We start from the raw sequence: 27,712 nt of genomic DNA, 5'->3' as shown, positions 1-27,712 counted from the left end.
CAGCAGAATCAGCCTCAGTGGGATAGACCTTTGCTCCAATCATGTGCTTGCCCTCCCTGTCCCCCAGGAGTTCCACCAGCACTAGCATTCCCGAACTCAGAGACTGTCTTCTCTATCACCACAATGCTGTAAAGAGATGCATTTACAGAGGCTGTCATTTGCCAGTGGGATTTCGACCGCGGAATTCAATGGCTTTATCACATGCTTCATCCTTTAGGGAAAAAAAAAAATGTTAGTCACTCAGTCGTGTCCGACTCTTTGTGACCCCATGGACTGTAGCAAGCCAGGCTCCTCTATTGATGAGATTTCCCAGGCGAGATTACTGGAGCGGGTAGCCATTTCCTTCTCCAGGGGATCTTCCCAACCCAGGGATTGAACCCACGTCTCCAGCATTCCAGGCAGATTCTTTACCATCTGAATCACTAGAGAAGCCCTTTCAGGAATATTTTTAGGACCAGGTGACATAGTTGATTACTTCCAATTCATTAATGATGTATTTTGAATCACTCATTCATTCAATTATCCATTTATTCAATCTCCAACTCGATGACTTTAGAGAAATTATATCTATGAATTCTTCACTTTTCAAATAGTTTTCAGCATCTTCTAGAAGTATCTACATTCTTCCTGCTGGATTTTCATGGGGCTACTACATAATGGCATTAAACTCTGAATAGCAGCCTTCCCACAAATTTCACATGAAGCCGCTCCTTTTGAAACTAGACAAAATAGCAAAGGAGAACAAAATTAAATAGTCTAGACAATGAAGGAAAAAAAAATCTGTTTTCAGTTTACATTTTATTAGAGGTGACTTGCCAGTCTGATGCCATGTTAAAATTACCCAGAGTGAAAAAGGAATGTGTAGTTCTATGAAAATCTTCTGTTTATTTTTAAGCACTTCCCTAATGAGTTACGCATATAACTAAAATTCTAGGTCACTTCATCCACAGAGATAGACTCTGCATCTATTCAATGCTTGCAGAAAAGAAGGTGGAAATGCCATTTTCATCTTGCTATGAATGTCCTTATGGATGTCTCCTTGTGTCCATGTGCAGAAGCAGTTGTAGGGTACTTACTGATAGAATTGCTGAGTTATACAGGAAATGGGAACATTCAACTAGCAAAGTGTTATCAAGTTGTGCCCAGGGGCTGCCCAGGTGATCTACTGGTTAAGAATCTGCCCTCCAATGAAGCGGAAGTGGGTTCAATCCCTGGTTGGGGAACTAAGATCCCACATACTGTGGGACAACTAAGCCCACCAGGCCACAGCTACTGAGCCTGCCGACCCCAAGGAAGATCCCACGTGCAGCAACTAAGACCTGATGCAGCGAAATAATCAGTATTTTCTAAAATTACCCACAGTAACACTGAACCAATTGGGCTATCTTATTGCCCCCATCCAGTTCCATTTTTTCCATCTCTATTTCCAATTATGTCTTAAGCATTTACCTGAGCTTCCCTGGTGGCTCAGATGGTAAAGCTTCTGCCTGCAATGTGGGAGACCGGGTTCAATCCCTGGGTTGGGAAGATCTCCTGGAGAAATGGCAACCCACTCCAGTATTCTTGCCTGAAGAATCCCCCAGACAGAGGAGTATGGTAGGCTACAGTCTATGGGGTCGCAAAGAGTCGGACAGGACTGAGCCACCTTCATGCTCCACTCTCTAAGCACTGGATACAAAGTGACTAAGTCCTTACCCATGGGAAACTTACATTTAAAATTTTTGGAATCCACTCTGCCAAAGCAATCAGACCACTACCCTAATAAGTTTCCTATCCAGTTTATTCTCCAGTTTCAAATATCTTCTCCTAGATCAACTAAAAATAAATAGAATTTTACCAAATTATTTAAATTGAGCCTTACCAATTTCATGCACCTAAATCAGCTTTCAAATACTACAGAAACCAACTGTTAAGTATCACAGATGCTTGAAAACTAGTTTGAAGAAAATAGTTGGCAGTGGGATTGCATTTGCAAAATGTGAAAGCTTTGTGAAAATTAGCAGCACTAAAATAATGTCTGACAAAGATTGTTCACATAACACTTTTTGCTTCAGCTACAAACTCCAGCGCTAAAATTTTTCAAAACCACTTTGTATCAGTCATTTTGCAGAAGCATTTTGATGTCATTGTGGTTTATTACAATGGTTAAAGTTACTGTCAGTTTTCCAAAAAATTCTATTTCAGAAATTCCTGGCATTATGAAACTGTAGCCCAAGTAATTTTTCTAATGGCTAAAAAGGTTTTAGTCTTTTGTCAGGAAGTACTGTAGTCAAAATATTTCAACCACAAACTCTTCTTTATTCCCTGAGAGTACAGCCAAGGACCTGAATGATAGCAGAGGGGTGGAGACAGGACACGGCCAGTCAGCAGAAAATTCTGAGTCTACTCAGAGGACCAAAGCCTAATTGCTCACCTATTTCACTTGACAACCAGAAAGGCTGTTTTGGGAAAACGTCTGTGGATTTCTTTTTAAAGTGTCTCCAAGAGAAATTTTAACAAGTCTCATCAACTGCTAGTTCCATATTTATGTGATTTTCCCAGAAATTTGACCTAACAAGCAGTTTCATTGGAAATTTACAGACATAACAGAATAATAGTGAAGCAAAATCAGCCTAATTACAGTATAAATTAAAAATCCAAGTCAGTTCAAGGCAATTCAGCAGCTGTACAGTTGCCACTGGAATTCTGATAGGAATTGCACTGAATCTATAGCTTGCTTCAAACAGTTTGGACACTTTAACAGTATTAATTTCATTTCATTCCTTAAAAATGGAGTATTTTTCCACTTAGGTGTACCTTCATCAGTTTCTTTCCTTAATGGTGTGTAGTTTTCAGTATATATGTTTTCATTTCTTTGGTTAAAATTAAGAATTTTATTCTTTTTGATGTAGTTAAAAATGGGAATTTTCCTTAATTTCTCTGATAGTTAGCAATGTATATATATAGAAATATACCAGACTTTTATGTATTGATTTTGTATCCTGCAAACTTATTGAATTCATTTATTAGTTCTAACAGTTTATTGACATATCTTTAGGGTTTATTTGTGTATATACACACACAGATTGAAAAAAATATGTATTACTTACTAAAATATAGAGTATTACTCAGCCATAAAAAAGGAAAGAATTCTTACCATTTGTGACAACATGGATGACCTTGAGGGCATTAAGCTAAGTAAAAGTCAGAGAAATACTGCCTGAAATCTCTTACATGTGGACTCTAAAATTAAAAAAAAAGACAAGATACAGGGATCAGATTGGTGGCTGCCAGAGATGGAGGGGGATGAAGGATGGGAGAAAGGGGTGAAAGGAGTCAAAACGTCACATTTTCTTTCACCTTGTCTGGTCATGCCATGCAGCATGTGGGATCTTTGTTTCCTGACCAGGGATCGGACCTGGACCCTCTAAGTGGAAGTGCAGCATCTTAAGGGCTGGACCACCAGGGAAGTCACTGAAGTGCAACATTTTTCTAAATAAATAAATAGGAAATGAAATAAATTAAGGATAACTTAATCCATTGTGCTTGATTCATTTACACTTAATTCATCCAAATGCATTCTGTAAGACCCATTTATTATCCAAGAAATCTTTTGAACCTTTCTAAGACAGTCTTTTGTCTCTGAACTAGTAAGTTCTAATTCTCCACATGAATGAAGCTTGGGCCTTGAAAGACCAACTGATTTTCAACTTAGATTCTTGAAATTTGCAGTGAAATAAAAGACTCGATATTATGTTTATTGCTTTGAGCATTGAATGAGGTCATTAAAAAAAAGAAGAAGAAATTTCTCAATGCAGGACCAGGAAATCATAGTCAATAAGGGCTAACAATAGACATGAAATTGGTCTGTCAGCCCTATTCAAAATTATTAGGAAGCAAGAGAATAGGATCAGAGAGATAGTCTCTTTCTTCCTTCTCTACAAATACAAAAAGTAAGTTTGCCTGGAAGAGATGGGAATGGCTCCAAGTGATGGTGTTACCTGGAAAAACTAATGTAATCATTAGGAATAAGTTGACTCCAACTGACTAGTTTTCTCCTTGAATTTATTACAAGTCTGACAATCTCCTAGATGCTTCCTGCAAACTAGAAAACCCTACATTGTATCTGTTTGCACACTTCCAAGTTGTGCCTTACTGTCAAAGCATAACTAGGTCTCCATAAATCACCGCAATGGCTTTCCCAACTTTCCCTTCAATACACTTTCTGCCTCAAGGCTCCTGATATTTGATTCAGTTCTTCCTCATGGTGCTCTGGCCTTAATGTCTAGGGCAGTTGAAGATATTTTAGAAGCTGGAGGAAGAAGTAGGATTTGGGAACAGAAAAATCTAGATGCAGAGAAAGTTGAGATTCAGTTTAAATGCCTAATCCCACGGACACAAGCTTGTTTATGCCTTTTTCATGGAGAGAATCAAATTCTAAAAGGGTACACTCTTTGTCTTACTTGATTTTTAAAAATTAATCAATTTTTATTTTTGGCTTCCCTGAGTCTTCGGTACTGTGTGGGCTTTCTGTGGTTGTGGCGAACGGGGGCTTCTCTTGTTGCAGAGCACGGGCTCCAGGCAGGCAGGCTTCAGTAGTTGCAGCCTGTCAGCTCAGCAGTTGTGACACACAGCCTCAGCTGCCCTGCAGCATGTGGGATCTTCCCAGACCAGGGGTCGAACCTATGTCCCCTACACTGGCAGGCAGACTCCCAACCACTGGACTACCAGGGAAGTCCTGTCTTACTTGATTTCTTTTTCTTTTTAAAGGAGCTTATCTTGTTCATTTTTTTTTTCTTCTTCTCAAGATCTCAAATGAAAATTTTAATGGAAAAAAGATAATTTTGCATAATTATTCTTCACCATGTGTTTTTCAATTATTCATGGTATTTCTGCCTCATTACTTTGGCTATCATTACAGTGACATTCTCCCGGAGACAAGAATTCTCATTATATGCTTTTCATACTAGAAACTCATCAGTTCTTGAAATTGTCCTCGTGCCAATCCACCAAGACAAAGGCAAATCCGATGGAGGTTACTGATACTCAGCTGGAGTCTTCAACTAGGTCTCACACATAAGAGGATATATCCATGCTTTCTCCTAGCTTAGAAAATTTGCCAGGCTGGAGTTACACTGCCAGTGTCTTCTGAAAACCCAAATAAAACAAAATGTACACATTGCTAGTATCTTCCCACAAGAAAGAGAGACATGAGCTACTTTTTATTGTTATTTAGTGAGCCACGCACCCTGAGGTATCTTAGTTCCCCAGTTTAGTTCAGTCGCTCAGTCGTGTCTGACTCTTTGCAACCCCATGGGACTGCAGCACGCCAGGCCTCCCTGTCCATCACCAATTCCCAGAGCTTGCTCAAACTCATGTCCATCAAGTCAGAGATGCCATCCAACCATCTCATCCTCTGTCATCCCCTTCTCCTCCTGCCTTCAGTCTTTCCCAGCATCAGGGTTTTTTCCAAGGAGTCAGTTCTTCACATCAGGTGGCCCAAGTATTGGAGTTTCAGCTTCAGCATCAGTCCTTCCAATGAATATTCAGGACTCATTTCCTTTAGGATGGATGGGTTGGATCTCCTTGCAGTCCAAGGGACTCTCAAGCGTCTTCTCCAACACCACAGTTCAAAAGCATCAATTCTTCGGTGCTCAGCTTTCTTTATAGTCCAGCTCTCACATCCATACATGGCTACTGGAAAAACCATAGCTTTGACTAGATGGATCTTTGTAGGCAATGTCTCTGCTTTTTAATATGCTGTCTAGATTGGTCAGGGATCAAACCCATGCTCCCTGCATCCCTGCATTGGGAGTGTGGAGTTTTTTAACCACTGGACCACTAGGGAAGTCCCATGAACTTTAATGAGCAAACTTACGGATTTTGCTTAGTATTTTACTCAAGTCCGGTGCAAAATTATAAAATTGGCTTCATTTTATTATTTTTTAAAATATTTTTTTTATTTATTTTCAGCTGTGCTGGGTCTTCGTTGCTGCCTGTGGGTTTTCTCTAGTTGCAACCAGCGGGGGCTCCACTTCGTTGTGGTGCACAGGCTTCTCATTGCAGTGGTTTCTCTTGTTGCAGAGCATGGGCTCTAGAGTGCGAGCTCAGTAGTTGTGGCAGAGGCGCTTAGTTGCTCCACAGCATGTGGGATATTCCAGGCCCAGGGTTCAAACCCATGTCCCCGGCGTTGACAGGCAGACTCCTGTCCACCGCGCCACCAGGGAAGTCCAAAATTGGTTTCATTTTAATGTCACACTCCTGTTCATTTGTTGACCTTATTTTCTAAAGCTACTGGGTGACTTTCATTTCTGAGTTTTTAAGGTTATTATCCATCTGTATGCCTTTACAGAAGCAGTGATACTTTCTGCCTAAAGTACCCTTGCTACTTGTTCTCTGGTCAAAGAGTGCCTCCTTCATCAAGTTCAGCCTTCTCTGCGAAGCTTCCTTTCTCACCCAGGGACTCTTCTATCCCACCCCTTCCGCTCACCTCGGCACAGTGGATCAGCCACAGAACTCCTGTGTTGCTCACACTCCGTGTCCTCGGCTAGTACACCTAGAACAGTCTGTGGCCTCCCTCTTCCACCAAGCTCTTTGGAGTCCTTGAGGGCAAGGATCATGTTTTATTCATTTTTATGGTCCCATCCCTCAGAACGGTACCTGTTTTAATCTAGATGCTTATAAATACTGAATGAATTTTGAGTTTTTCTACTTTCTACATTTAATTTACTTCACATTTCTTTTTAAGTTTCAAGCCTTTTCTTATTCTTTTTACAGTTAATGATCTCAAATGGGATAAACTGACCATCAGACATTTAGGAAACCACTTTGGTTTTCAAATCTGTACAATGGAGCTAATGACACAAACCTACTTTAAAAGCCTGTGTTAAAAATAAACGCTGTAGTCTCTCTTCAGAGGAAAATGCTAAATAAATAAAAAAAGGGTTCACTTTGGAAAACCATGTGGTAATTTTCTTCGAAGTTAGACATACCTTATGATCAAGCAATGCTCTCAGTATTTACTCAAGAGAAAAGAAAACATATTCTCAAGAATATTTCAGTTCAGTCACTCAGTTGTGTCCGACTCTTTGCAACCCCAAGGACTGCAGCACACCAGACCTCCCTGTCCATCACCAACTTCCAGCACCATCTCATTCTCTGTCGTCTTTTTCTTCCCACCTTAGATCTTTCCCAGCATCAGACCTGAGTTCAATCCCTGGGTTAGCCAGATCCCCTGGAAAAGGGAAGGGCAAGTATTCTTGCCTAGAAAATTCCATGGACAGGGGAGCCTGGCGGGCTACAGTCCATGGGGTCACAAAGGGTCGAATACAACAGAGTGACTAAAACTTATTCATACAGCATAAAATCAAGGGAAAAAAAAACCAAATTTCCATTAAAAGAAGAATATATAAACAAACTGTGGTATATTCATACAGTGGATGACTACTTACCAATAAAAAATAAACTCAACTGCTGATACCAGCAACAACATACACTAAGCTGAAAAAAAAGTCAGACAACAAAGAGTACATACTGTACGTACATTTCCATTTATGTGAAATTTAAGAATAGGTAAAACTAATCTATGGTTATAAAAATCAGAATATTGGATTATTCTAGTTGGGGAGGGGATTTCCTGGGAAGAAGCACAGGCAATGTTCTAATCTTGCTTGGAGATATTGGTTATAAGATTGTATATATAAGTATATATACTAATTATATATAGTAGATTGTATATATTAGTCAAAAATCATCCAAATGAACACTTAGGATCTGTGCATTTCAGGGTATATATATTTAAAAATTCTATCTCAGTTTCTCCCTCCTTACCCAAATATATGTATATAGACAGATATATATATAATATACACACCCATATGTACACACGTTACAAAGATATATAATATATACATACATATGCACAAATACATATGTACAAAGTCTAAAACTGTAGGCCACAGCAAGAACACATTTAATTTTGGAATTCATTTTGTTATACTATTATTTTCATACTAATTATGTTTTTCTTAGGATAAGAGTAATACCATGTTACCCTTAGTTCAGATCCACTGATGAGTGAGATAAATAACAGGATCTGCTAAAAAATAGAAATCTGACATAGAACAATTTTACTATGACAAGTAAGGATTTTTTTTTTTTTACTTCACAGCTTGCAGGATCTTTTCATACTGTTCATGGGGTTCTCAAGGCAAGAATACTGAAGTGGTTTGTCATTCCCTTTTCCAGTGGACCACATTTTGTCGGAACTTTTGAACTGTGGTGTTGGAGAAAACTCTTGAGAGTCCCTCAGACTGCAAGATCAAACCAGCCAATCCTTAAGGAAATCAACCCTGAATATTCATTGGAAGGACTGATGCTGAAGCTGAAGCTCCAATACTTTGGCCACCTGATACAAAGAACTGACTCAATGGAAAAGACCAGGGTGCTGGGAAAGATTGAAGGTGGGAACAGAAGTGGACCACAGAGGATGAGATGGTTGGATGGCATCACCGACTTGATGGACATGAGTTTCAGCAAGCTCTCGGAGTTGGTGATGGACAGGGAAGCCTGGAGTGCTGTAGTTCATCGGGTATCAAAGAGCTGGACACGACTAAACTGAAGTGCAGGATCTTAGTTCCCAGACCAAGGTTAGAATCCATGCCCCCTGCAGAGGACTCAGAGAGTCCTGACCACTGGACCATCAGGGAACTCCCAGGATGGTTGTTTTTTTTTTTAAGTTAACTAAAATCGTGTGTATGTGTGTGGGTGCGTGTGCTAGTCGCTCAGTAGTGTCCAACTCTCAGTTGTGACCCTATGGACTCTAGTCCGCCATGGGATTCCCTACCCAAGGATAATGGAGTGGGTTGCCATGCCCTCCTCCTGGGCATCTTCCCGACCCAGCGATCGAACCCAGGCCTCCCGCATTGCAGGCGGATTCCAGACAGATTCCTCACCATCTGAGCCACATGGCTTAACACTGCTATCTGTTAAACAAAACAAAGTCCGTGTGTGCAAACTACAGCCCAGATATGACTTATTATAGTGACTGCAGTTGGCCTGTGTGCAGCCGAGGACGACGCTCAACTGTGGAGATGCGGTCAGGGAGACGGCAGAGGCTGCGTTTATCCAAGGAGCCTTAGCAAGGAAAATCGTAAGAAAGGAAAGATGACCTGTGGGAGCTGGAAGGGAGTGATTGTAACGGCCAACAACTAAAAATACCACCCCCCCCCCCCTCCATCTTAGGGCCTTAGCAGGATCCTTATTGAAACCTGCGGAATCTTTAGTTGCAACACAAGATGCGGTAGATGGGAATCTAGATCCTCCACCAGGGATGGAACCAGGGACCCCTGCATTGGGAAAGCGGGGGTCCCAGCCACTGGACCGTCAGGGAAATCCCCGGAATCTGATTATTCCTACATCTTCCGTTTCACTAGATTTTGCCCTGTGGCTTTTCAAAGTGGTTGTAACACGCACGAACCTACCAGATGTGTAGTATGCTTTTACGCATTAAGAAAAAAAAAAGTTTGAAACACGTACAAACCGGACAATACGCTTTCTTCACTATAGCCTGGCTTTTCTGCACATATAGCCATCCCCACAGACTGCAGCAGGGAGTACAGACCTATAACCTCGCGCGCCCGGTGCTGCCCGAAGACGCACGCACACGCCCGCACCCGGCGTGGTGTCTGACGCAGGTGATGACGTCAGCACGCTAGGGACGTCGGCGCCCGTTGGACCCCCTTGAAGGCCCCTTTCCGGGCTGTCTGGCAAGAGCCAAGTGTCAGCCTGTGTCGGTCGATTACCTCGCCCTCTTTTTCGCAAGAAGGGATAGTATCCTCACAGGCTCTCCTCGTCCTCAGGGACGATGACCTCACTCCCCAGGAAAGAATGGCTGTCGATCGGCGTTTCTTCAGGCAGCGCAGTGGGCAGCCCACAGGCCCTTGAAAGGCGCATGCGCGGCCCCGCCTCCTTCTTTTCGGCCGGAACCGCCATCTTCCAGGTAAAGGCCAACGCGTGGTTCCCGCCGCCTCCCGTCTCTCCCCCGGCCCCTCAGGCATGAGTTTCAACCCTGTGGCGGCTGAGGCCGCTCATGAAGCCCTAGAAAGGCTGTCTAGCTTCTCCGGGGGCCGTTGGCTCAAGTGGTGGGGCCGTGTCCATCCAGACCCGGGACCGCGGCCCCGGGGCTGGGCCGAGGCACGACCTGCTGAGGGGAAGGACCCCGGAGTAGCGGGGCCGCGGCCCCTGGGTGACATGACTCGAGTCTGTCGGGGCAAGGGAACTGGTTCTTCCGGCGCTTGCACGGCTTCAGCCTCGCTGACCTGGGATTCCTCGGACCGGCTCTGAGGCCGCGTGACCCTTTCTTTTCGAATGCCTTCAGGGTGGCATTCTTATTCTCGTTGTAGAAGCTGAAGTATACGTGCTGCCGGCTAGGGGCTTCAGTGTGGTAGGAACGGGTTGGCGAGGCGTGTGTGTAAGCCTGGGGTCCTGGTCGGAGAACCTCAGAGGTGCCCAGAGTCCAGCTGGACCAAGAAACCGAGGCCGTTAGTCTTTCATACAGAGGGAGTGATTTCGGGTCGTTTAAATGTTGTCTTGGGGCCCCAGTTGGACAAAGGGAAAATGCTTTTGTTGGCTACCGGTGTATTATTAATGCAGGGCAGCAAGTGTTGAGTGAAGTGAAGTCACTCAGTCGTGTCCGACTCTTTGCGACCCCGTGGACTGTAGCCCACCAGGCTTCTCTGTCCGTGGAATTCACTAGGCAAGAATACTGGAGTGGGTTGCCATTTCCTACTCCAGGCGATCTTCCCGACCCAGGGATCGAACCCAGGTCTCCTGCATTGTAGGCAGACGCTTTAGTTCTGAAAAGTTTGGAGGGACCGGGGGGGGAGGCGGAGTTAAGTAAGAAACCACTTAGCCCTAGTTTTTGTGTCTTTTTGTCTACTTTGTGGACTTCCCTGGTGGCTCAGACGGTAAAGCGTCTGCCTACAATGCGGGAGACCCGGGTTCAATCCCTGGGTCCGGAAGATCTGGAGAAGGAAATGCCAACCCACTCCAGTATTCTTGCCTGGGAAGTCCCAGGACAGAGGAAGCTGGCAGGCTAGTTTGTAGCAGCCAGTTGCCAGAGTTGCCCAAACTGCGAGATGCGCTCCGTAGTGGATCTCATTTTGACTTTGGGAAAGGCAAGTCATGTGTCTTGGGTTGTGAATGGATTTCTAACTAGTAGGCTCAGTAGTCAAGAGATGACTTACATTACTGATACCCACAGAGCATGTCTCCTTGTTTATGAACGTAAGTCGAGTTTATATGAACTTAGTGCAAATGTAGAGTTGAGAATTGAAGCGTTTTTGGGCTTGATAGATTCTTCTTAGCCTTCTTTTTCATTGTGAATTTTTAAAAAAGTTTTTATAGGCATATAGTCAGTCAATTTGCAATGTTTGTAGTGTACAGCAGAGTGAATCAGTTATACATATGTCTTTTTTTAAAATATTCTTTTCCCATATAGACCATTACAAAGTAATTAGTAGAATGTGAAGTAAGAGTGTGCACAGTGGTTTAACTTTGATGGGTTAGCTAAAACATTATTCTGCTTCCTTGCCAGGCAAGTCATATGAAAAAGATTCTTGGGAGTCACTTCTTTTGAAGATATGGTAACATTGAGAGATTGGTTAGGTTAGAACACTGTGTTCTAACTTGTGATCTCCTTGTGGTAGGAGTCGTTGCCAGCAATGGTAGTTCTCTTGGGTGATCTGAAACAATTAAAACCATTATTTTGACCTTTTGGGAAACAGTGAAAAGTTAAACAGCATGTAGATAAACCTTACATTTCCTGGTAAACAACTGAGTAATTAGATATGTGAAGTGAGTTAGAGATTTTTGATAAGTTAATAGATGCTGTATAAGAGAAACCTGTAGGTTGAAAGGGGGGGTTATCCAATATGCAAAAATAAAAGACTGAGTTTTGTGCTTTGCCTACTAGTAATTCCAGTGCTCTTGGCAGTCTCAGAAATAGTATTCCAGGGTCTGTTGTGTTTTTATATTCTCGTAGGGAAAGTGCTGGTTTGGATTCTGAAATCCAGTTCTGCTTCTTAGACTTTCAGCGATTTTGGCAAAAATCTTGGTAAAATTACTGCTGCTTCCCCTTTTATAAGAGCTATTGATTGGTGAGCTAACCTTGTAGATGGTTGCCTAATTCTGATGTTGCTACTGAAATGAGTGCATTTGTAATTACATGTTTTTTGGTTAAAGGAGAAGATGGCAATGTTGACACCGTGTTTGAGTGTTCTGTGCTTTCTGGTTTCAGTGATTCGCCAAGATGACCAACACAAAGGGAAAGAGGCGGGGCACCCGCTATATGTTCTCCAGGCCTTTCAGAAAACATGGTGAGTGGAGCTGCCCTCCTGGTTTATTGCCTGTGTGTTGCAGTTCATACAGTGTGTTCTTAATAAATGACACTGATTAATCAGCATCTGCCTTTTAATAAATATAAAACATGCATTTTATATATAATTTCTAAATTGTTGGCTATCAAGATAAAGTACTTCTAAAAGCCAAAAAGTAGTGTGTTGAAGATAGTAAGTATTTCTTTTACTCTCAATATTGACTTTTTTTTCTTTTTGCAGGAGTTGTTCCTTTGGCCACATACATGCGAATCTACAGGAAGGGTGATATTGTAGATATCAAGGTAAATTAGAAAACTGGAGAATTAACCACAGAATAACATTAGAAGTTAGAAAAGTTGTGTTTAATATTGAAATTTGAACAGTGTGTATTACATCTTTTTTATCTTCCTAATTGAGGGGAAATCCATTCCATTTACTGAGAAGGAGCTCCTTAGAGTGTGGAATCGCTATTGTAATTTCACTTTCAAAAACAAGCTTTTAAAATGCTATTTTTGAGTCTTAAGAATTTTCTCATTACTTGTTTTTAACAGCTAGTGGAAAAGTGTTGGGGGGGTGGATCATAAGAACTTGAGTGTGTGTGTCCTGGCACTCCAGAGCTTAATGATGATTGTCTTTTTGATTGCTTAAAGCAATGTGAAAATGACATTTCACCGGCTCTGAGAGCTCTTGAGTTGCCTTTTAAAGAAAAAACAAAGTTAAAATATCTTACTTTGGGCTTAAAAGGAGAGGGGAAATTGTTGGTATAACATTGATTTCCTTTCTAAACAGGGAATGGGTACTGTTCAAAAAGGAATGCCCCACAAATGTTACCATGGCAAAACAGGGAGAGTCTACAATGTTACCCAGCATGCTGTTGGCATCATTGTAAACAAACAAGTTAAGTAAGTAAGGTCCAATTTGTGTATTGCCTCACACCCCCTTTCACTTTGCCAATTGGACTTATGTCTTTATTGGTCATTCAAGTGGGGCAAAGGAAACAACCTTTTAAAACTCAGGCAAACTGGGTGTTTGTCTTGTAACCTGTCAGAGGAAACATTGTAATAAACTTAGTTTGCACCTTTCAGTGTTAAAGTCTTATGCAGTATGTTAATTAAGTAGTTAGAGTTTTCAGAAAGTAAGAATTTAATAAGTTGTACATTTTATTAGTGGTCTGGTTTTGTTTAAATTGTTTGGTATTTCAGTCTGTCATCTCACAGAAGAGAGGTTATGAATGGGGATGTTTGCCTCAACACCCAATTCAGCAAGATTTAATAAATGATTGTAAATTTGCTATCATCTTGTTGGTTTATCCTGTCTGTGGGTAGAGGTTCATGGTTTAGAGGGAAACCCGTGAAAGGATTCTCTGAATTTAGGCTGTGTTTTTGATGAAGCACTTACAAGGCTCTTTTTTCTCCAGGGGCAAGATTCTTGCCAAGAGAATTAATGTGCGTATTGAGCATATTAAGCACTCTAAGAGCCGAGATAGCTTCCTGAAACGTGTGAAGGAAAATGATCAGAAAAAGAAGGAAGCCAAAGAGAAAGGGACTTGGGTTCAGCTGAAGCGCCAGGTGAGTACTTGGCAGGGTTTTTTGGTGTTGAGTGTGTTATTGGTTCTGGGAGCAGTTTAAAATTGAGTTACAGTACTTTATATAATTATTCCCTTGTGTTTTTTTAGCCTGCTCCACCTAGAGAAGCACACTTTGTGAGGACCAATGGAAAGGAACCCGAACTGTTGGAGCCCATCCCCTATGAATTCATGGCCTGATGGGTGTAAAAATAAAGACCTGGACTGCAAATGTTTCTCTTAATTGAGTAGAGTTGTTGTGTCCAAATTCAGTGGGTAATGTCTTTTCAAATTTAGTGTTTTTTCTTCCTGAAAGGTGTAAGATAGTTGTTCAGTTTTTTTTAATAAACTGCCAGATATTATTTGTAAAGTATTTTTACTTCTTGGAAAATAGCCTATTAAATCCCTGTTGGGGGGGATATAATGAATGAACAATTAAGATTATCTGTTGCGTTATAGTTAAATTCAGGAAAAGTTGATTATTCCTAATTGCATCATAAATAGATGTGTTTTGAGGATCAGGAACTTAACTTTGAAGCCTGAGCTGTTTAGACCATTCATGCAGCAGTGCTCAGTGGAGTGTTAAAAACCGGAAGACCTTTTTTATTTAAACTGATGTGGCCTTCTAAACACTTAACAAAATGTGCTCAAAAAACTTGGAATAAGTTCAGTTTTGCCCATTCTGCATGAAAGGAAGCAGAGGCACAAATCAAGTAAGTTGCCAAGGTAATGAGGGGGGAGGGTCGGGCAAGGGTTTATTGCTTCATAGTAATAAGATTTTAAAGCTGCTTAGTGTCTTTGGAGCACATTTTGGGTTCTGTTACTTGCTGGGTATTATTAGTTGGATGTGGTAAACACCCAGTAGGGGCTTGACCCACCCCACTCCCTTGCCTTCAGTATTGTAGCAAGCTTGTTTAAAGGGTGTTCTCTCCCCACTGTTAGAGACAAGAACCTGTAAATGATGTTAGTAAATGCTGTGAATGAGTGAAAACCTGGTGTTGGCGGCCTTTGGTTTTATCTGGGGTGGCAGGATGGTCGTAGGTGTGCTTGGAGTCCAGCAAACCTGGCACTGAGTCTTGGATTCCTAACCTAACACAGTGACTGGTAGGTTATTAATTGCCCTTAAAGATGCGCACCTGGTGGTGGAGGGTTATGTTTAAACATGACTGTTGGGCAAAAGAAATTGTTTACCACCACTGCAGAAAATGAAACCTTAATGAATTGCATCTGTTGGCATTCCTGTTCTGTGTTTTTCAAGGTAAGTTGATGGTATCGCTTATGCACCAGTTGAAGTCACTTTGCCTATTTGAAAATTCTATTTTATGAATGTCTTTCACAGCTATTTCTTCATTCCTGCCTTTTTAGTCTCACTTTCTCTTCATTTCTTGCAGCTACTGTTAGAGTAGCTTCAAGACTTCACACTTGCTGAGCCTCTTCTTAAAATGCATACTGCTTAGCCTGTGTCGCTTCTGCTGCCTTTGCAAAGAGGAATGAAAGATCTCCCCCTCCAGGGTGGTTGTGGAGATTGATTGGAAGCCATGTAAAACACACAGCATGGTGCCACATAGTGTTTGGTGGCAACATTGTGATCTGTTGAGTTTGCAGTTTTCATCCAGGGCAGGAATATTAAAACAGCTGTCTGTAACTCTAACTGAAGTCCAGGTCCTACTAAATATTCTTTTCCTACATGATGGCTCTATTAGGAAAATTCTGTGCATTGCCCCAGTTCTGCACATACACTTGCCTTGGCCCAAAACACCCATACTTGACTTTCTTCATTTGATGGAATTTCTGCTTTTCCTTCATTTACCTTGAATCATAGTTGAACCATCCCTGATAAAAGCATGTTAAGGAAGGGTATGAAAGTGCTTGGAATCGGAAATACCATCTGGTTTAGGTTGATGGAATGAAATCCGCCACCGCCCCCCCCCAAAAAAAAAAAAAAAGTTCTCAAGACAGATGTTTGATCCCTGGGTTGGGAAGATCCTGTGGAGAAAGGAAAAGCTACCAGCTTAAGTATTCTGGCCTGGAGAATTCCATGGATTGTGTAGTCCATGGGGTTGCAAAGAGTGTGACACTGCTGAACGACTTTCACTTCCTTTACCAGCTGAGCCACCAGGGAAGCCCAAGAATACTGGAGTGGGTAGCCTATCCCTTCTCCAGCTGATCGTGCCAACCCAGGAACCAGGATCTCCTGCATTGCAGGTGGATTCTTTACCAACTGAGCTATGAGGGAAGCCCCTGGCACATAAGTCCTGGATAAATGCTCTTGGATGAGAAAAGCACTGCTTTTTTCTTTTTTTTTTTTTTTTGAAGTAGACATACTTTAGGTGGTTTTATTTTCCTGTGGACTTTATAAACTACAGGAAAATCAACCTAAGGGAGATGTCTACTTGTTTTAAAAGGCAGTGCTTTTCTCATTGAAGAGCATTTATTGACTATAGTGACTTATAACCTACAGTGTTTCTGAGTTTTGAGGGCTAACCAACCATGTTGCTCAGGAGTAATTGGGGTTATTAAGTATTTCATGTAACGTGGAAACATCAGGCTATTTCAAACCTTTGTTTATGCTCCAGCAAGTCATGTTAACCTTGTTTTGTGTTGCTCCTGTAAAATGAGGATTGTCTGCAAGTCCAACAGACTGGACCAAAGGATTTTCTAGAAGTCCTTTGTGTGCTTTGAGTGATTCCACTAACTAAATGAAGTGTAATTTGACTTGTCAAAAAGGAAATGGAGGATCATAGGACACCTCAGTGCTGGAGGGCTGCTGAGGCTAGACCAGAGAAAGGGCTGCAGATGGGACTGGCCACTCAGGAGGTCACCAGGAAATGGGAACTCCTCTGTCTGGTGTGCAGTACAGCAGTTTTATAAATTGCTGTCAATGGTGAGACACTGAATCGGCATCCTCAGCCACAGTACTGAATTTCAGATTCTTGATACTGATTGCTTTCCTAAAGGGTAGTACCAGTCTGCCCACTGAGTGAGTGAAATGCTTGTCTTCTCACTCCCCAGTTGTTGCTAATTTGTCGCTGCTTAGTCGCTCAGTTGTGTCAGACTCTGACCCCATGGACTATAGCCTGCCAGGCTCCTCTGTCCGCGGGGATTTTCCAGGGCAGAATACTGGACTGGGTTGCCATTTCCTTCTCCAGGGGATCTTCCTGACCCAGGAATCAAACCCAGGTCTCCAGCATTGCAGGCAGATTCTTTACCGTCTGAGCCACCAGGGAAGCCCCATTGTAATTTAGTCCTCGCTAATCTGGTGGGAGAAAATGTTGCATTACTGAATTTGGCTTTCGTTAGCTTCTGGACCACTTACCTGGTTTCCTTTTGCCTCCACTGCCATCTCTGCTGGACCTTCCTGTCTTTCTGACCTTTATTCTCACATTCAAAGCTCTGTATCATCTGGCCTCTACCTCCCTTTCTGACCTCATCTTGTACCACTTCCAGCCAAAGTCAGATTCAGTAAATCAGGAGATGGTTACTGTCACCTCCCCTACTTGACCCTGAAAGGAGGTTAAACACCCGTAAGGAGGTTACAACTTAGGAGAAGGAGTCCAATCAGAAATCCTATTTAAATCAAGGCAAAATAAGGCTTCGAGAGGTGCATTGACACAGGGCCCTTGTTTTCACCAATTATTCTTGGTTTCTCTTGTTTGTTGACCCTTTCCACTGCTGCTGCCTTCATTTCAGCTTATGGACTGCTGAGAGCCAGCAAATGAAACAAACAGCTTCTGTGTCTCATTTCTTTTGTAGCTTCAACTCCCAGTCTCCCACTCAAATCTGGCTTCCACCTACACCACTCTAATGAAATACTCTTAAAGGTCACCAAACACCTGCTAATTAAATCTGGAGAGTTTTCCAATTTGGCTTCATCTCCCTAGTATTTGTCAGAGCCAGGAAGTTTTTTTCCTTTCAAAGGCTTCAGCCGTCATGCATGTGTGTATCTCCTGCATTGGCAGGTGGGTCCTTTCCCACGATGCCACCTGGGAAGGCCCTTCTGCCATCATCCTTTCACCAAGTTCCCTACCTGTCTAACTCCCTCGGCCACTTTATTTTGGATCTTCCTTGAGGTTCCACATCTGTTCTTCCTAAGTTCTTTCTAGGAGCAGTGGTTCTTCCAAGTATGGTGCCCCAGAGGCGGCATCCACATCTAGGAACTTGTTAAAAATGCAGACCTATCCCAGAGCTACTGAGTCAGAAATTCTAGGGGTGGGGCCTGGCACTTGAAACAAGCTCCCTGGATGATTGAGCAGTATTCTCAAATGTGAGATCCACTAGATTTATCTTCAGCCGTCTCTAATAAACTTGAGACAATTTCAGAGCTCACTTTCTCTGAAGCTCTACATCTGTATTTCCAACTCTTGGGCATCTCTCGTTTAGTGCAACTATTTTACAGATGAGCTTGGAAGGTTTTATTAGTGGAGAGATGAATTAAATTGAAACCCTTGAGCTTTGTGTGTGCTGATAAAAGTATGTGCCTGCCTTGAAATGCAGGTCCTTTAATGAGGAACCATCACAAAGTATGCATTTATAAATGAATCCCTTACTGTACAATTCCCTTTTTCCCACACATACCAATGAAAATGAAAAAAAATATTCTAACTATAAAACTTTTACCCTGTTCTTATTAAGAGCCACAATCGTGATTGAGGCTGTGTGGCTTCTTGGACTTTCTCTTCTGATCTAGCCAGGTATCACTGTGAAGGCCTTATGTTCGTGTTCAGCTGAACCCAATCTGAAGGGTTGAATAAGCTATACCTCTGAAATTACCTTCTAAATGTTTGGCAAAACAAAAAAACCCTCAGTTTCATATCTCTTCTATTTTCCCATTAGCGTAGATTTGCAGTTTTCTCTGTACTAGGATAGGAAAGATTCTAAAATATAAACAATTGCTAAAATTTAGCAATAAGCATCACTATAATATAACAGGTTTATCTTATTTTTTTTGAGCACAGGAGAATTTCAAGCTGAATTTGATTTGTTTGGGATATGAGTGTTTATAGCATATTCATCCCAGCCCTATTTAAAAGGGAAAAATTAGTATTGTTCAAGCGAGAAATCTTCATAGAATCTTAGGTAGATTGCTTGGTTATGAGAAGAGTGAGGCAGCAACTGCAGCTATTATGCTGAGATGGAGAATGTACAGAGGCGTGAAGAACCATCCAAGACTCTACTGTGGGTCTTTTCAAACAGCAGGAGCCATGTGGTGAAGAGCCACGGATGGGCCATCTCTCAGAGTCCCACATGAAAAAGGCATAGAGAATCCTCACAGAACTTTCCCAGCAAGAGTGCAGTTTATGGAAATCATTCAGGTTAGAAAAGGGATGCCACAGGGTACTCTTTGCTGTCTATCAAATGAGATGATGGCTTAGCTCAAGGGGAGACGTGATTGAGTGTCTGCTCCTGAGAAAGAGCAAGAGTTCCAGTTAATTTCTCACAGGAGATGAGTAAGCAAACAGCTTGAAGATGCTAGAGAGCATCTGATCTGAGACTATGTGCCACCACGTCCTACCTTCCTGGTTTTGCTCATGCAGCTCCCCCAACTAGATAAAACCTGTCTCTAACCTTGTGTTTCCATCTATCCAATATGCCCAGAGACCAGTCTTTTCTCCCTGTAGCTTTCCCTGATAACCTGACCCCCACCTCATATTTCTAACATAAGGTCGAGGTGTGCAGCATTAAAAACCAGCGTCTTGTGTACATTGCAAAGCGATCACCGCCAAAGTTACAGTTAACGATCCATCAGCATACAGGTGGCCCCCTTCACTCTTTTCGCCTCCCTTCCAACCTTCCCCTCCGGTAACCACCAGCCTTCCTCTCTGTATCCATGAGTTTGTTTTTAAGTATCCTGACTTATATTAAGTGCACAGCCTAGTGTTTCAATACTTTTATAGATTATACTCCATTAAAAGTTATTAAAGGGACTTCCCTGGTGGTCCTGTTGATTAAGACTCCATGCTTCCACTGCAGGGCGTGTGGATTTGATCCCTGATCAGGGAACTAGATCCCACATGCCTCTCAGCATGGCCAAAAAGTTAAAAAAATTTTTTTTTTACCCATTTCACAGGATTAAGAGTAAGGGAGAATTAAGATAATTTGCCGGCTAAAGTCCGTCTAGTCAAGGCTATGGTTTTTCCAGTGGTCATGTATGGATGTAAGAGTTGGACTGTGAAGAAGGCTGAGTGCTGAAGAACTGATGCTTTTGAACTGTAGTGTTGGAGAAGACTCTTGAGAGTCCCTTGGACTGCAAGGAGATCAACTCTGGGATTTCTTTGGAAGGAATGATGCTAAAGCTGAAACTCCAGTACTTTGGCCACCTCATGTAAAGAGTTGACTCATTGAAAAAGACTTTGATGCTGGAAGGGATTGGGGGCAGGAGGAGAAGGGGATGACAGAGGATGAGATGGCTTGATTGCATCACTGACTCGATGGACGTGAGTCTGAGTGAACTCTGGGAGTTGGTGATGGACAGGGAGGCCTGGTGTGCTGCGATTCATGGGGTTGGAAAGAATCGGACATGACTGAGCGACTGAACTGAAGATAATTTAGAATTTTTTGTAAACTCAAGAATAATATATAAATGATAATTTTATAATTATTTTAATTAACTTCGGGCTTCCCTGGTGTCTCAGACAGTAAAACATCTGTCTGCAAATGCAGGAGACCCGGGTTCGATCCCTGGGTTGGGAAGATCCCCTGGAGAAGGAAATGGCAGCCCATTCCAGTATTGCCTGGAAAATCCCATGTACAGTGGAGCCTGGTAGGCTGCTGTCCATGGGGTCGCAAAAAGTCGGACATGACTGAGCGACTTCACTTCACTTGACTTCAGTTCTTAATTAACTTCACAATGGGGCTGTCTGTGAAGGCAGGTGAGAGTGTCTTACACATTGTTGTCCTCTTGGTAAATGTTTGATAATAGAAAGCTGTTCTCTGTGTTCTGTACCAGCACTTAGCAGCTTTGCTGAGAGTAGATTTTCAATCATTTGACTGCTGAGCTGAAATAAGGGAGTGGGTAGAGGACAGCCTAATTTTTATACTGGGGAATTTAGGATACATAGGAAAGGTAGCTGACATTGGGTGATGGTGCTGGAAGAGATGTTCTTGAAGTCCAGGAGGACCCCTGGCAAAGTTTTGTCTAGGGCTGGAAATCAAGCTCCTTCCTGTGGCTGGTGAAGGTTAATAGCGTCTGGAGCCTGCTATTTGCGTATTACCAAATCTACTCTTCACACTTCTCAACACCCACGGATCTGTATATTCATATCTGTGCCTACACACTTCTATTATCTTTTTAAAACCACTTCAGCTTGCCTGTGATATGTTGCTTGCACCACCATATTACATAACTCTGGACACAAAGAAATTCAAGTGAAATAGAAGACAAGCACCTACAGTTTAGGCAAGGCTATTTATAATTCTACTGTTCAGGTACACATCTGCATTGAAAGGTCATGGGTGATCTTGTGTGTTTGCAAATGCAAAGAGCTTTCCAAGGAGAATGGAGTAACGTTTCGAGCTCTCTGAGCAAAGGTGCAGTGTAAGTACAGACAGAACGTAACTGCCACCGGGCAGAGAACAGTCTTAGGAATCTTCCCTCTGGGGCGACCTTAACCTACAACGATCGTATATACATGACAGAAAACCCACGATTCAGCCAAGAAAGGGCTCTCTTGCCCCTTGTAAGTTCTACATTTTAGCCTCAGAAGAGTGAGGGTGTGTGGACAGAGCCCATGACTGCTGCTCAGCACGCATCCCCTCTTCCATTGCTGGGTTCCTAGCATAGTAGCAGTTTGTGTCACCTCCGGGAAGAACTGACTCAAGCTAGTCCTGGTCTTCTCTGCTGGGCATTGGAAACACTCATTCCCAGCTTCTCAGCTCTGGCCACCGGGATGTAAGAGAGCCTACTGGGTTCTTCTGAGAGTTACTTTATTTCATAATAAAAAGAGACAGAGGGTTCCCTCCTTCCCTTTTGGCTTGGATGAGTACTTGATGTTTGGTGAAGCAGGAGCCATTCTGTGCTCAAGAAGCAGAGGCCAAGAGAACCTGAAAGGCAATAGCCCAGGTCCTTGTCACTGAACCCGGTGATTTCAAGGTGGTTCTGTAAGTCACCACCATCTTTGTGGGATTTTTCCCCGGTCAGGGAAGGAGGGTCCAGGCTTCAAGTCTCTCCAGTAAGACTGAGGGTGCACGGAAAGGAACTGCCTTGTGCAGAGCCAAAAGCCAGTTCAGCTGACATAAGGCGATCCCTCTCAGGGTATTTCTTGGAACATTTTCTCCTGAGAGTAAGTTAACCTCAAAACCAGGGTTTGGGGAATGAGGTTACACATGTGACTTCTGTCTTCTCCAGTTTACACAGTGAAGACCCCATTCATTCAGAAAGTCAGTCAGTGAACTCACATTTATTAATGGCCTCCCAAGATACCACTATGTGCTGGGCACCCAAGACCAATCTAGAGGCCCTGCATTCTGGGAGACAGACATGAAATAAACACTCCACCAGGCAGTAATGACAGCTGGCCAAGGGTGCCCTGAGAGTTCATCACTGGGGTACAAGGCTGGGGATGACAGAGATCAAAGGAAGCGACCCCGGGGGAGGAGGAAGGACGCCAGTCCACTCCCAGATTCTTCAGGCAAGAAGCCAGGCGAGCAGGAGGGAGGGAGCCGAGGAGACCCCAGGAGACTGAGAGGCCCAAGAAATGAGGAAACTTGGCGATTAACCCATGTAGATGTGAGAGGGGTCAGAGTCAAGGCCTTTCAAGGCCGACAACTGAGAGCCAGGCTGTTCAGCCTGGCCACTGTGGGCTCGGAAACCCAAGACAGCTTTTGCTTTTGTGTCCTCTTCCTCCCCCTTCCACGCCCACCCTAAACTCCACTTTACACCTAGAAGTAAGCACTTGTATAACGAAGCGAACGAGTGACTCAGGTCCTAGGACGGGATCCGGTGGAGAATTAGTCCGGAGTCAGCGCTCTCAATGGATGGGACGCTGATTGAGTGTCGCTAAAGAGTCAATTCAGCCGGCATCAGCAGCCAGGCTGGGTCTGGAGGCTGAGCTGTGAACGACCGCTTCCCCAAGGGGCCTTCACAAATCTGGAGCGAGGTCACACTGACCGCGCCTCCCTTCCACTGGCAGTCAGGGCACTTCTCCTTAATAACGCCGCCCCTCAGCATCTTTCAACGATACAAATGGCAACATTGGACAGGAGTTTATCCTTCCCATTGATGCGGAAACATCTGGCGGATCGCCTTTTTCCTCTTCCTTTCGTGCCCCAGCTCGTAACTCTGATCTCAGATTCAACCACTGGTCTAGTGACCCAGGGCTCGCCTCTGCGGGATGCAGGGGCCGCCCGGGCGACGCGGGCGCAGTGGAGGCGGGGTCTCCAGGGCCCGGGGGCCGGCGCGGAGCGTCAGGCAGCGGCGCGGTGGTGACGGTCGCCCGGGCCCTCCGGCTCCGCCCCCTGCCCGCCGCTGCGGGAAGGGGCGGGAAGAGGAGGAGGCCGCAGCGCCCCCAGCGCGCCCAGCCCTTTAAAAGCCGCGGGCCTGGCCTGCCGCGCCGGCCGCCGCGGTCCCCGCGCACCGGTGTCCCCGCGCTCCAGCACGCGCTCCGTGCGGCCGCCCACCATGTCCGGGCACTTTCTCCTCGCGCCCATCCCCGAGTCCTCCTCCGACTACCTCCTGCCCAAGGACATCAAACTGGCCGTGCTGGGCGCCGGCCGCGTGGGCAAGAGTGGTGAGTACCCCGGGGACAAGGGGGGCTCTCCGCGGAGCGGGGGAGGGCAGGGGAGACCCACTCGTGTCCGCGCGCCTGCAGGCCTGCCGCCCGCCCCGCTCACCTGGCTTCCCGCGGCTTCCCCCGGAGCATCCATGCCCGGGCCCTAGCCAGTGGGCACCTGTGTGGTGCCCGGTGCGGCCGTAGCACACCCACGGCCGCACCCGCCTCAGAACTTGCGGAGGCCACGGCCGCGCCCTGGGCTCTGCGGAGCCTTGAGGATGCGCGCGGTACCCGCGGCTCCGCGGCCGGTCACGCCCTCTTTCCTGAGCCGGTCGGCTTTGGCAGTCTCGCCCTAGTCCTGCAGCTTAATTTTCCTCTTTCCTTTTCAGCGATGATCGTGCGCTTCCTGACCAAGAGATTCATCGGCGATTATGAGCCGAATACAGGTTAGATTCCTCTCGCGCTGTTGGGGCTGCGTGCTCGGATATTTGTGTTTGTTTGTTTTTTTTTTCTTGATGAGAGTATGAGAATTTAAAACCCAAGTCTCCTTAATCCTCCAGGCAAGTTGTACTCGCGGCTTGTGTACGTGGAGGGAGACCAGGTCTCCCTGCAGATCCAGGACACCCCCGGGGGCATCCAGGTAAGGACTGCGGGGAGCCGGCGGCCCACGCGCTTGCGGACGCCGGAGCCAGGTGTCTACGCGAGCCGGTTGTGCACTGAGATGCAGGGGCCTTCCCAGGTGGCGCTGGTGGTAAAGAATCCGCCTGCCGTGGCAGGAGATGGAGGGGTGGGCCTTCCCCAGGTGGGGCCCAGTGTTAGAAACCGGCCACGATAGGGGGAGGGGAGGGGGGAGAGGGGGTCATTAGAGGCCGTCCCCTCCTGTCAGCCACCTCCTCCGAAACGGGGAGTCAGGCTTACCTTCTCTCTGCAGCAGTAGCCCGGGCATCACTGGTTACAGGGGTCCCAGGAATTCTGTAAGAGCTCAGTCTTGGAGCCTGAACAAAACTGTGGGGTGGGACTCTGGAGAGGGTCTTCTCTCCAGGAGGACCCCCGAAGCGCTCCCGTTTCTAGCTGTTTCTGCAGTACCTGCATTCAGATAACCCCTGGGCAAGCTGTCAGGAATGTAACTTGATTAACGTTACTAATTGCTCTCTGTCCTAGGGAGGGAAGATCTGAAAGAAGGAATTTGTTTCTGTAACATTCTCAAGAAGGACATGCTAAAAATATTTTTATGGGTTTGGGAATAGATATTTATCTTGGCTTATGCTCAAAGTTTTGTTTGTTCGAAGTTAGTTCCCTAAAAATTGCGCCATCCTGAGTTGAAAGTTCTCACTGAAGTCCTTCTTCAGTCAGTCCTCCAGGGTTCATCACAGACAACCTGCCAAGCTTAAAAGTGATGCATGGGTAACAGCTCAGAAAAGAACCCAGGCGGGGACCCTGCCTGAGAATCGGGTCTTTCCATGTTAAAAGCCTGCTGCAGAAGCCAGGTAGCATCTGAAAACTATATTTAGTGATCTCTCTTTCAAACTTTTCTTCCAAGGGTAGCTTTGATGTTCTCTTGGTGCCTTCCCACCGAGGCCTTCCTAGATCCGGGCTCTTTTCGCTCTTTTCAGGTCCAGGACAGCCTCACGCAGCCGGGTGACCCCTTGTCCAAGTGCGTGCAGTGGGCAGAGGGCTTCCTGTTGGTCTATTCCATCACGGACTATGACAGCTACCTGGCCATCCGCCCCCTTCACCAGCACATCCGGAAGGTCCACCCCGACTCCAGAGCCCCCGTCGTCATCGTGGGCAACAAGGGGGACCTGCTGCATGCCCGGCAGGTGCAGACCCGAGAGGGCGTCCAGCTGGCCAATGAGCTGGGCAGCCTGTTCCTGGAAGTTTCCACCAGCGAGAACTATGAAGACGTGTGTGATGCGTTCCGGCATCTGTGCAGAGAAGTGAGCAAGCTGCACAGCCTGGGGTCAGAGAGGAGGAGAGCCTCAGTCGTCCCGCGGCCGCGCTCACCCAACATGCAGGACCTCAAGAGGCGCTTCAAGCAGGCTCTGTCCTCCAAGGCCAAGGCCCCCTCTGCCCCCACCCTGGGATAGACACAGCACCACTGCTGCTTGACTCGTCTCCTTTTAACCCATGCATTCGTGCTACTGAGAAGACTGCGGGGGGTGGGCCCCCCTTTTTAATCAGACACTCAGAGTTTATTTTTATACAGACTGTTGGTTTTCAAGTGTATATGTATTTCTGAAAATTCAAACAGTGATTGTCTAGAAGTTGTATAAAGATTGTTTGTTGTTTTTTTTTAACAAAAGATTTTTAAAAAACTAACAGCTAGCCACTTTTCCATTAAAGGCAAATGGCAACCTTGCTCCTTGTTTTTAAATGTCTTTTTATAGAAATCATACTTGCACCAGAGCCCAGAACTGCTCTGAGCTTGCCCTGGGTCTGAACTCTGATTGGTGGCTTCCGCAGTGTGGGATTGGTTTAGAAGGAATCTGTGGGAGAAAGAAGACTCTGTGGAGGAGGAATGGGATTTGGATAGCTGCAGGATGGCTCAACTGGGAAAGAACCTGTCTGCCGATGCAGAAGATGCAAAAGACTCGAGTTCAATTCCTGGATCAGGAAGATCCCCTGGGGAAGGAAATGGCCTCCCACTCCAGTATTCTCGCCTGGAGAATCCCATGGACAGAGGGGCCTGGAGGGCTGCAGTCCATGGGTTCGCAAAGAGCTGGACTTGACTGAGCCTGCACTCCCACACACATCTTTAATTAGGGCACTTTTCCCCAGGCATGAAATTGACACCAGGTAATTTTCAAGGGGAGAGGTTCCTTGCACATAGATGCCAAAAAATTATGACATGAATAACATCATTTATTGATTCAAATGGAAGTTTACCCTCTCCTTCATATTAGAGAAGCAATCTCCCTTTGAGTATTGCCAAAGACATGTAAGTGCGCTGACAATGTAAGTGCACGCTCCCTGGAGTTGCTTGAAAATTCTCCATCCCTCTCTGTCTCCCTTACCCTCACCAGTGGGGCACCTGGTCTGTCTGTTCTCCTATTTTTCTCTAAAGCATCACTTTGTCTTAATCTAGCCTTTGCAACTCTTGCCTGGATTGGCAGGCAAGCATGTGGACAAGACTGGTTTCTTGGCAGAATGGTTTCTTTCTTTGCACCCAGACAAACTTACTAAAACCAAACCTGATCATCTTGTTTCTGTGATTGAAAAAACTCAGCTAGTTTCCCCTTATCTACTGGATAAAATAATGAGGCATAGAATCAGGATTATTTACCACCTCTCCAGATTCATTACTCCTTCCTCCCAAAACCTTTCATATAGGCTGGGGGGGGGGGGGGTGGCTGCAGTAAATATTTGATGAATGAATGAGTGACTACATTATTTTTGGTGCCCAGGACAATCAAGGCAGACGATGATGAAACAACATGTCACTTCTGCAGAATGAGGGCAAGAGGTGTACAGAATGGTTGAAGGTTCTTTATTAGCAGTGGCAGAGAGGAAATATTGCTGACGAGGTTAGGATTCCTGACACATTTGGCAGAATGTTGAAAACTTGGGTGGCTGAGGACAGGACAGTCTATGCACATTTGTAAGGTTTGCCTTACTTCCAAAGTGTCGTCATCAGTCTAGGGGGGCCACCACCCTCACAAGGGAGGAGGAACTAAGCATCCTTGGTCCTTCTTCACCCCTCCCCATCATCACTCTGTCTTGAAACTCCTGGCACTTTCTCTATCCACCAATCATCCTCCTTCTGGTCAAGCTTCGACTTTAATTCTGCCCTGAAACTGCAGAATGATTTAATTAACATGCCTATCAGTGAGGTTCTGGAGGACGGGACGGAGTCCAAATGGCTAAGCGGTACATCCTGCAGACATTCTGTACTTGACATGCGACCTATGAAAAAAGCAAACTTGAATGATGGGAAGATAAATCAATTAGAACAGAAGAAAATAAATTTGTTTGCTCGTATTGAGATGAAGGGCACCACAGACATTCTGGAGTTTATTAATATCCTTTTCAAGAAAATGGATTAAAGTAAATAGCCATGGAAGGCGGCAGTGAACAAAAGAGCAAAT

The 27,712-nt window shown here is 44.7% G+C and overlaps 2 protein-coding genes, 1 long non-coding RNA gene and 2 other non-coding genes across 7 annotated transcripts; 4 read left to right on the top strand and 1 right to left on the bottom strand.

Annotated features, from left to right (window-relative positions):
* Window positions 1–464: 464 nt before the first annotated feature.
* Window positions 465–9,649, bottom strand: LOC138446879 (uncharacterized). Its single transcript, XR_011259588.1, has 4 exons — window positions 9,517–9,649; window positions 3,340–3,471; window positions 3,137–3,222; window positions 465–719 (listed from the first exon to the last, which is right to left on the bottom strand). It is a non-coding gene; the product is annotated as an uncharacterized lncRNA (long non-coding RNA).
* Window positions 9,650–9,667: 18 nt separating this feature from the next.
* On the top strand, window positions 9,668–14,164 carry RPL21 (ribosomal protein L21). Of its 3 annotated transcripts, XM_069602251.1 has the most exons (7): window positions 11,576–11,646; window positions 12,023–12,094; window positions 12,278–12,356; window positions 12,597–12,658; window positions 13,146–13,258; window positions 13,774–13,924; window positions 14,032–14,164. In XM_069602251.1, exons 3-7 carry the CDS (start codon window positions 12,290–12,292, stop codon window positions 14,119–14,121), a joined length of 483 nt encoding a protein of 160 aa, XP_069458352.1. In that variant the 5' UTR covers window positions 11,576–11,646; window positions 12,023–12,094; window positions 12,278–12,289; the 3' UTR covers window positions 14,122–14,164. The 3 variants fall into 3 exon arrangements, with proteins under 3 accessions (XP_069458350.1, XP_069458351.1, XP_069458352.1); XM_069602249.1 differs by lacking the exons at window positions 11,576–11,646; window positions 12,023–12,094 and adding an exon at window positions 9,668–9,979; XM_069602250.1 differs by lacking the exons at window positions 11,576–11,646; window positions 12,023–12,094 and adding an exon at window positions 9,976–10,033.
* On the top strand, window positions 12,972–13,042 carry LOC138447025 (small nucleolar RNA SNORD102). The gene has a single exon (XR_011259657.1). It is a non-coding gene; the product is annotated as a small nucleolar RNA SNORD102 (small nucleolar RNA).
* Window positions 13,289–13,415, top strand: LOC138447028 (small nucleolar RNA SNORA27). The gene has a single exon (XR_011259660.1). It is a non-coding gene; the product is annotated as a small nucleolar RNA SNORA27 (small nucleolar RNA).
* An 8,930-nt stretch (window positions 14,165–23,094) lies between the features above and the next one.
* On the top strand, window positions 23,095–25,985 carry RASL11A (RAS like family 11 member A). The gene is made up of 4 exons (XM_069602248.1): window positions 23,095–23,645; window positions 24,017–24,073; window positions 24,188–24,267; window positions 25,241–25,985. Exons 1-4 carry the CDS (start codon window positions 23,537–23,539, stop codon window positions 25,712–25,714), a joined length of 720 nt encoding a protein of 239 aa, XP_069458349.1. The 5' UTR covers window positions 23,095–23,536; the 3' UTR covers window positions 25,715–25,985.
* The last annotated feature ends 1,727 nt before the right edge of the window (window positions 25,986–27,712 follow it).

This window comes from Ovis canadensis, chromosome 10 (assembly GCF_042477335.2).
Source record: "Ovis canadensis isolate MfBH-ARS-UI-01 breed Bighorn chromosome 10, ARS-UI_OviCan_v2, whole genome shotgun sequence".
In the NCBI taxonomy this organism is placed as follows: Eukaryota; Metazoa; Chordata; class Mammalia; order Artiodactyla; family Bovidae; genus Ovis; species Ovis canadensis.
The sequence above is the reverse complement of the archived record's forward strand: the minus strand, read 5'-3'. Positions and strand labels throughout refer to the sequence as shown.

What these genes read in the sequence shown, in the direction of transcription:
- RPL21 (XM_069602249.1), top strand. Translation starts at nt 12,290, where the DNA reads ATGACCAACACAAAGGGAAAGAGGCGGGGCACCCGCTATATGTTCTCC. An exon ending in CAGGCCTTTCAGAAAACATG is followed by an intron (nt 12,357 to 12,596) that starts GTGAGTGGAGCT and finishes TTCTTTTTGCAG; the next exon opens with GAGTTGTTCCTTTGGCCACA. An exon ending in ATTGTAAACAAACAAGTTAA is followed by an intron (nt 13,259 to 13,773) that starts GTAAGTAAGGTC and finishes TTTTTTCTCCAG; the next exon opens with GGGCAAGATTCTTGCCAAGA.
- RASL11A (XM_069602248.1), top strand. Translation starts at nt 23,537, where the DNA reads ATGTCCGGGCACTTTCTCCTCGCGCCCATCCCCGAGTCCTCCTCCGAC. An exon ending in CGGCCGCGTGGGCAAGAGTG is followed by an intron (nt 23,646 to 24,016) that starts GTGAGTACCCCG and finishes TTTCCTTTTCAG; the next exon opens with CGATGATCGTGCGCTTCCTG. An exon ending in ACACCCCCGGGGGCATCCAG is followed by an intron (nt 24,268 to 25,240) that starts GTAAGGACTGCG and finishes CGCTCTTTTCAG; the next exon opens with GTCCAGGACAGCCTCACGCA.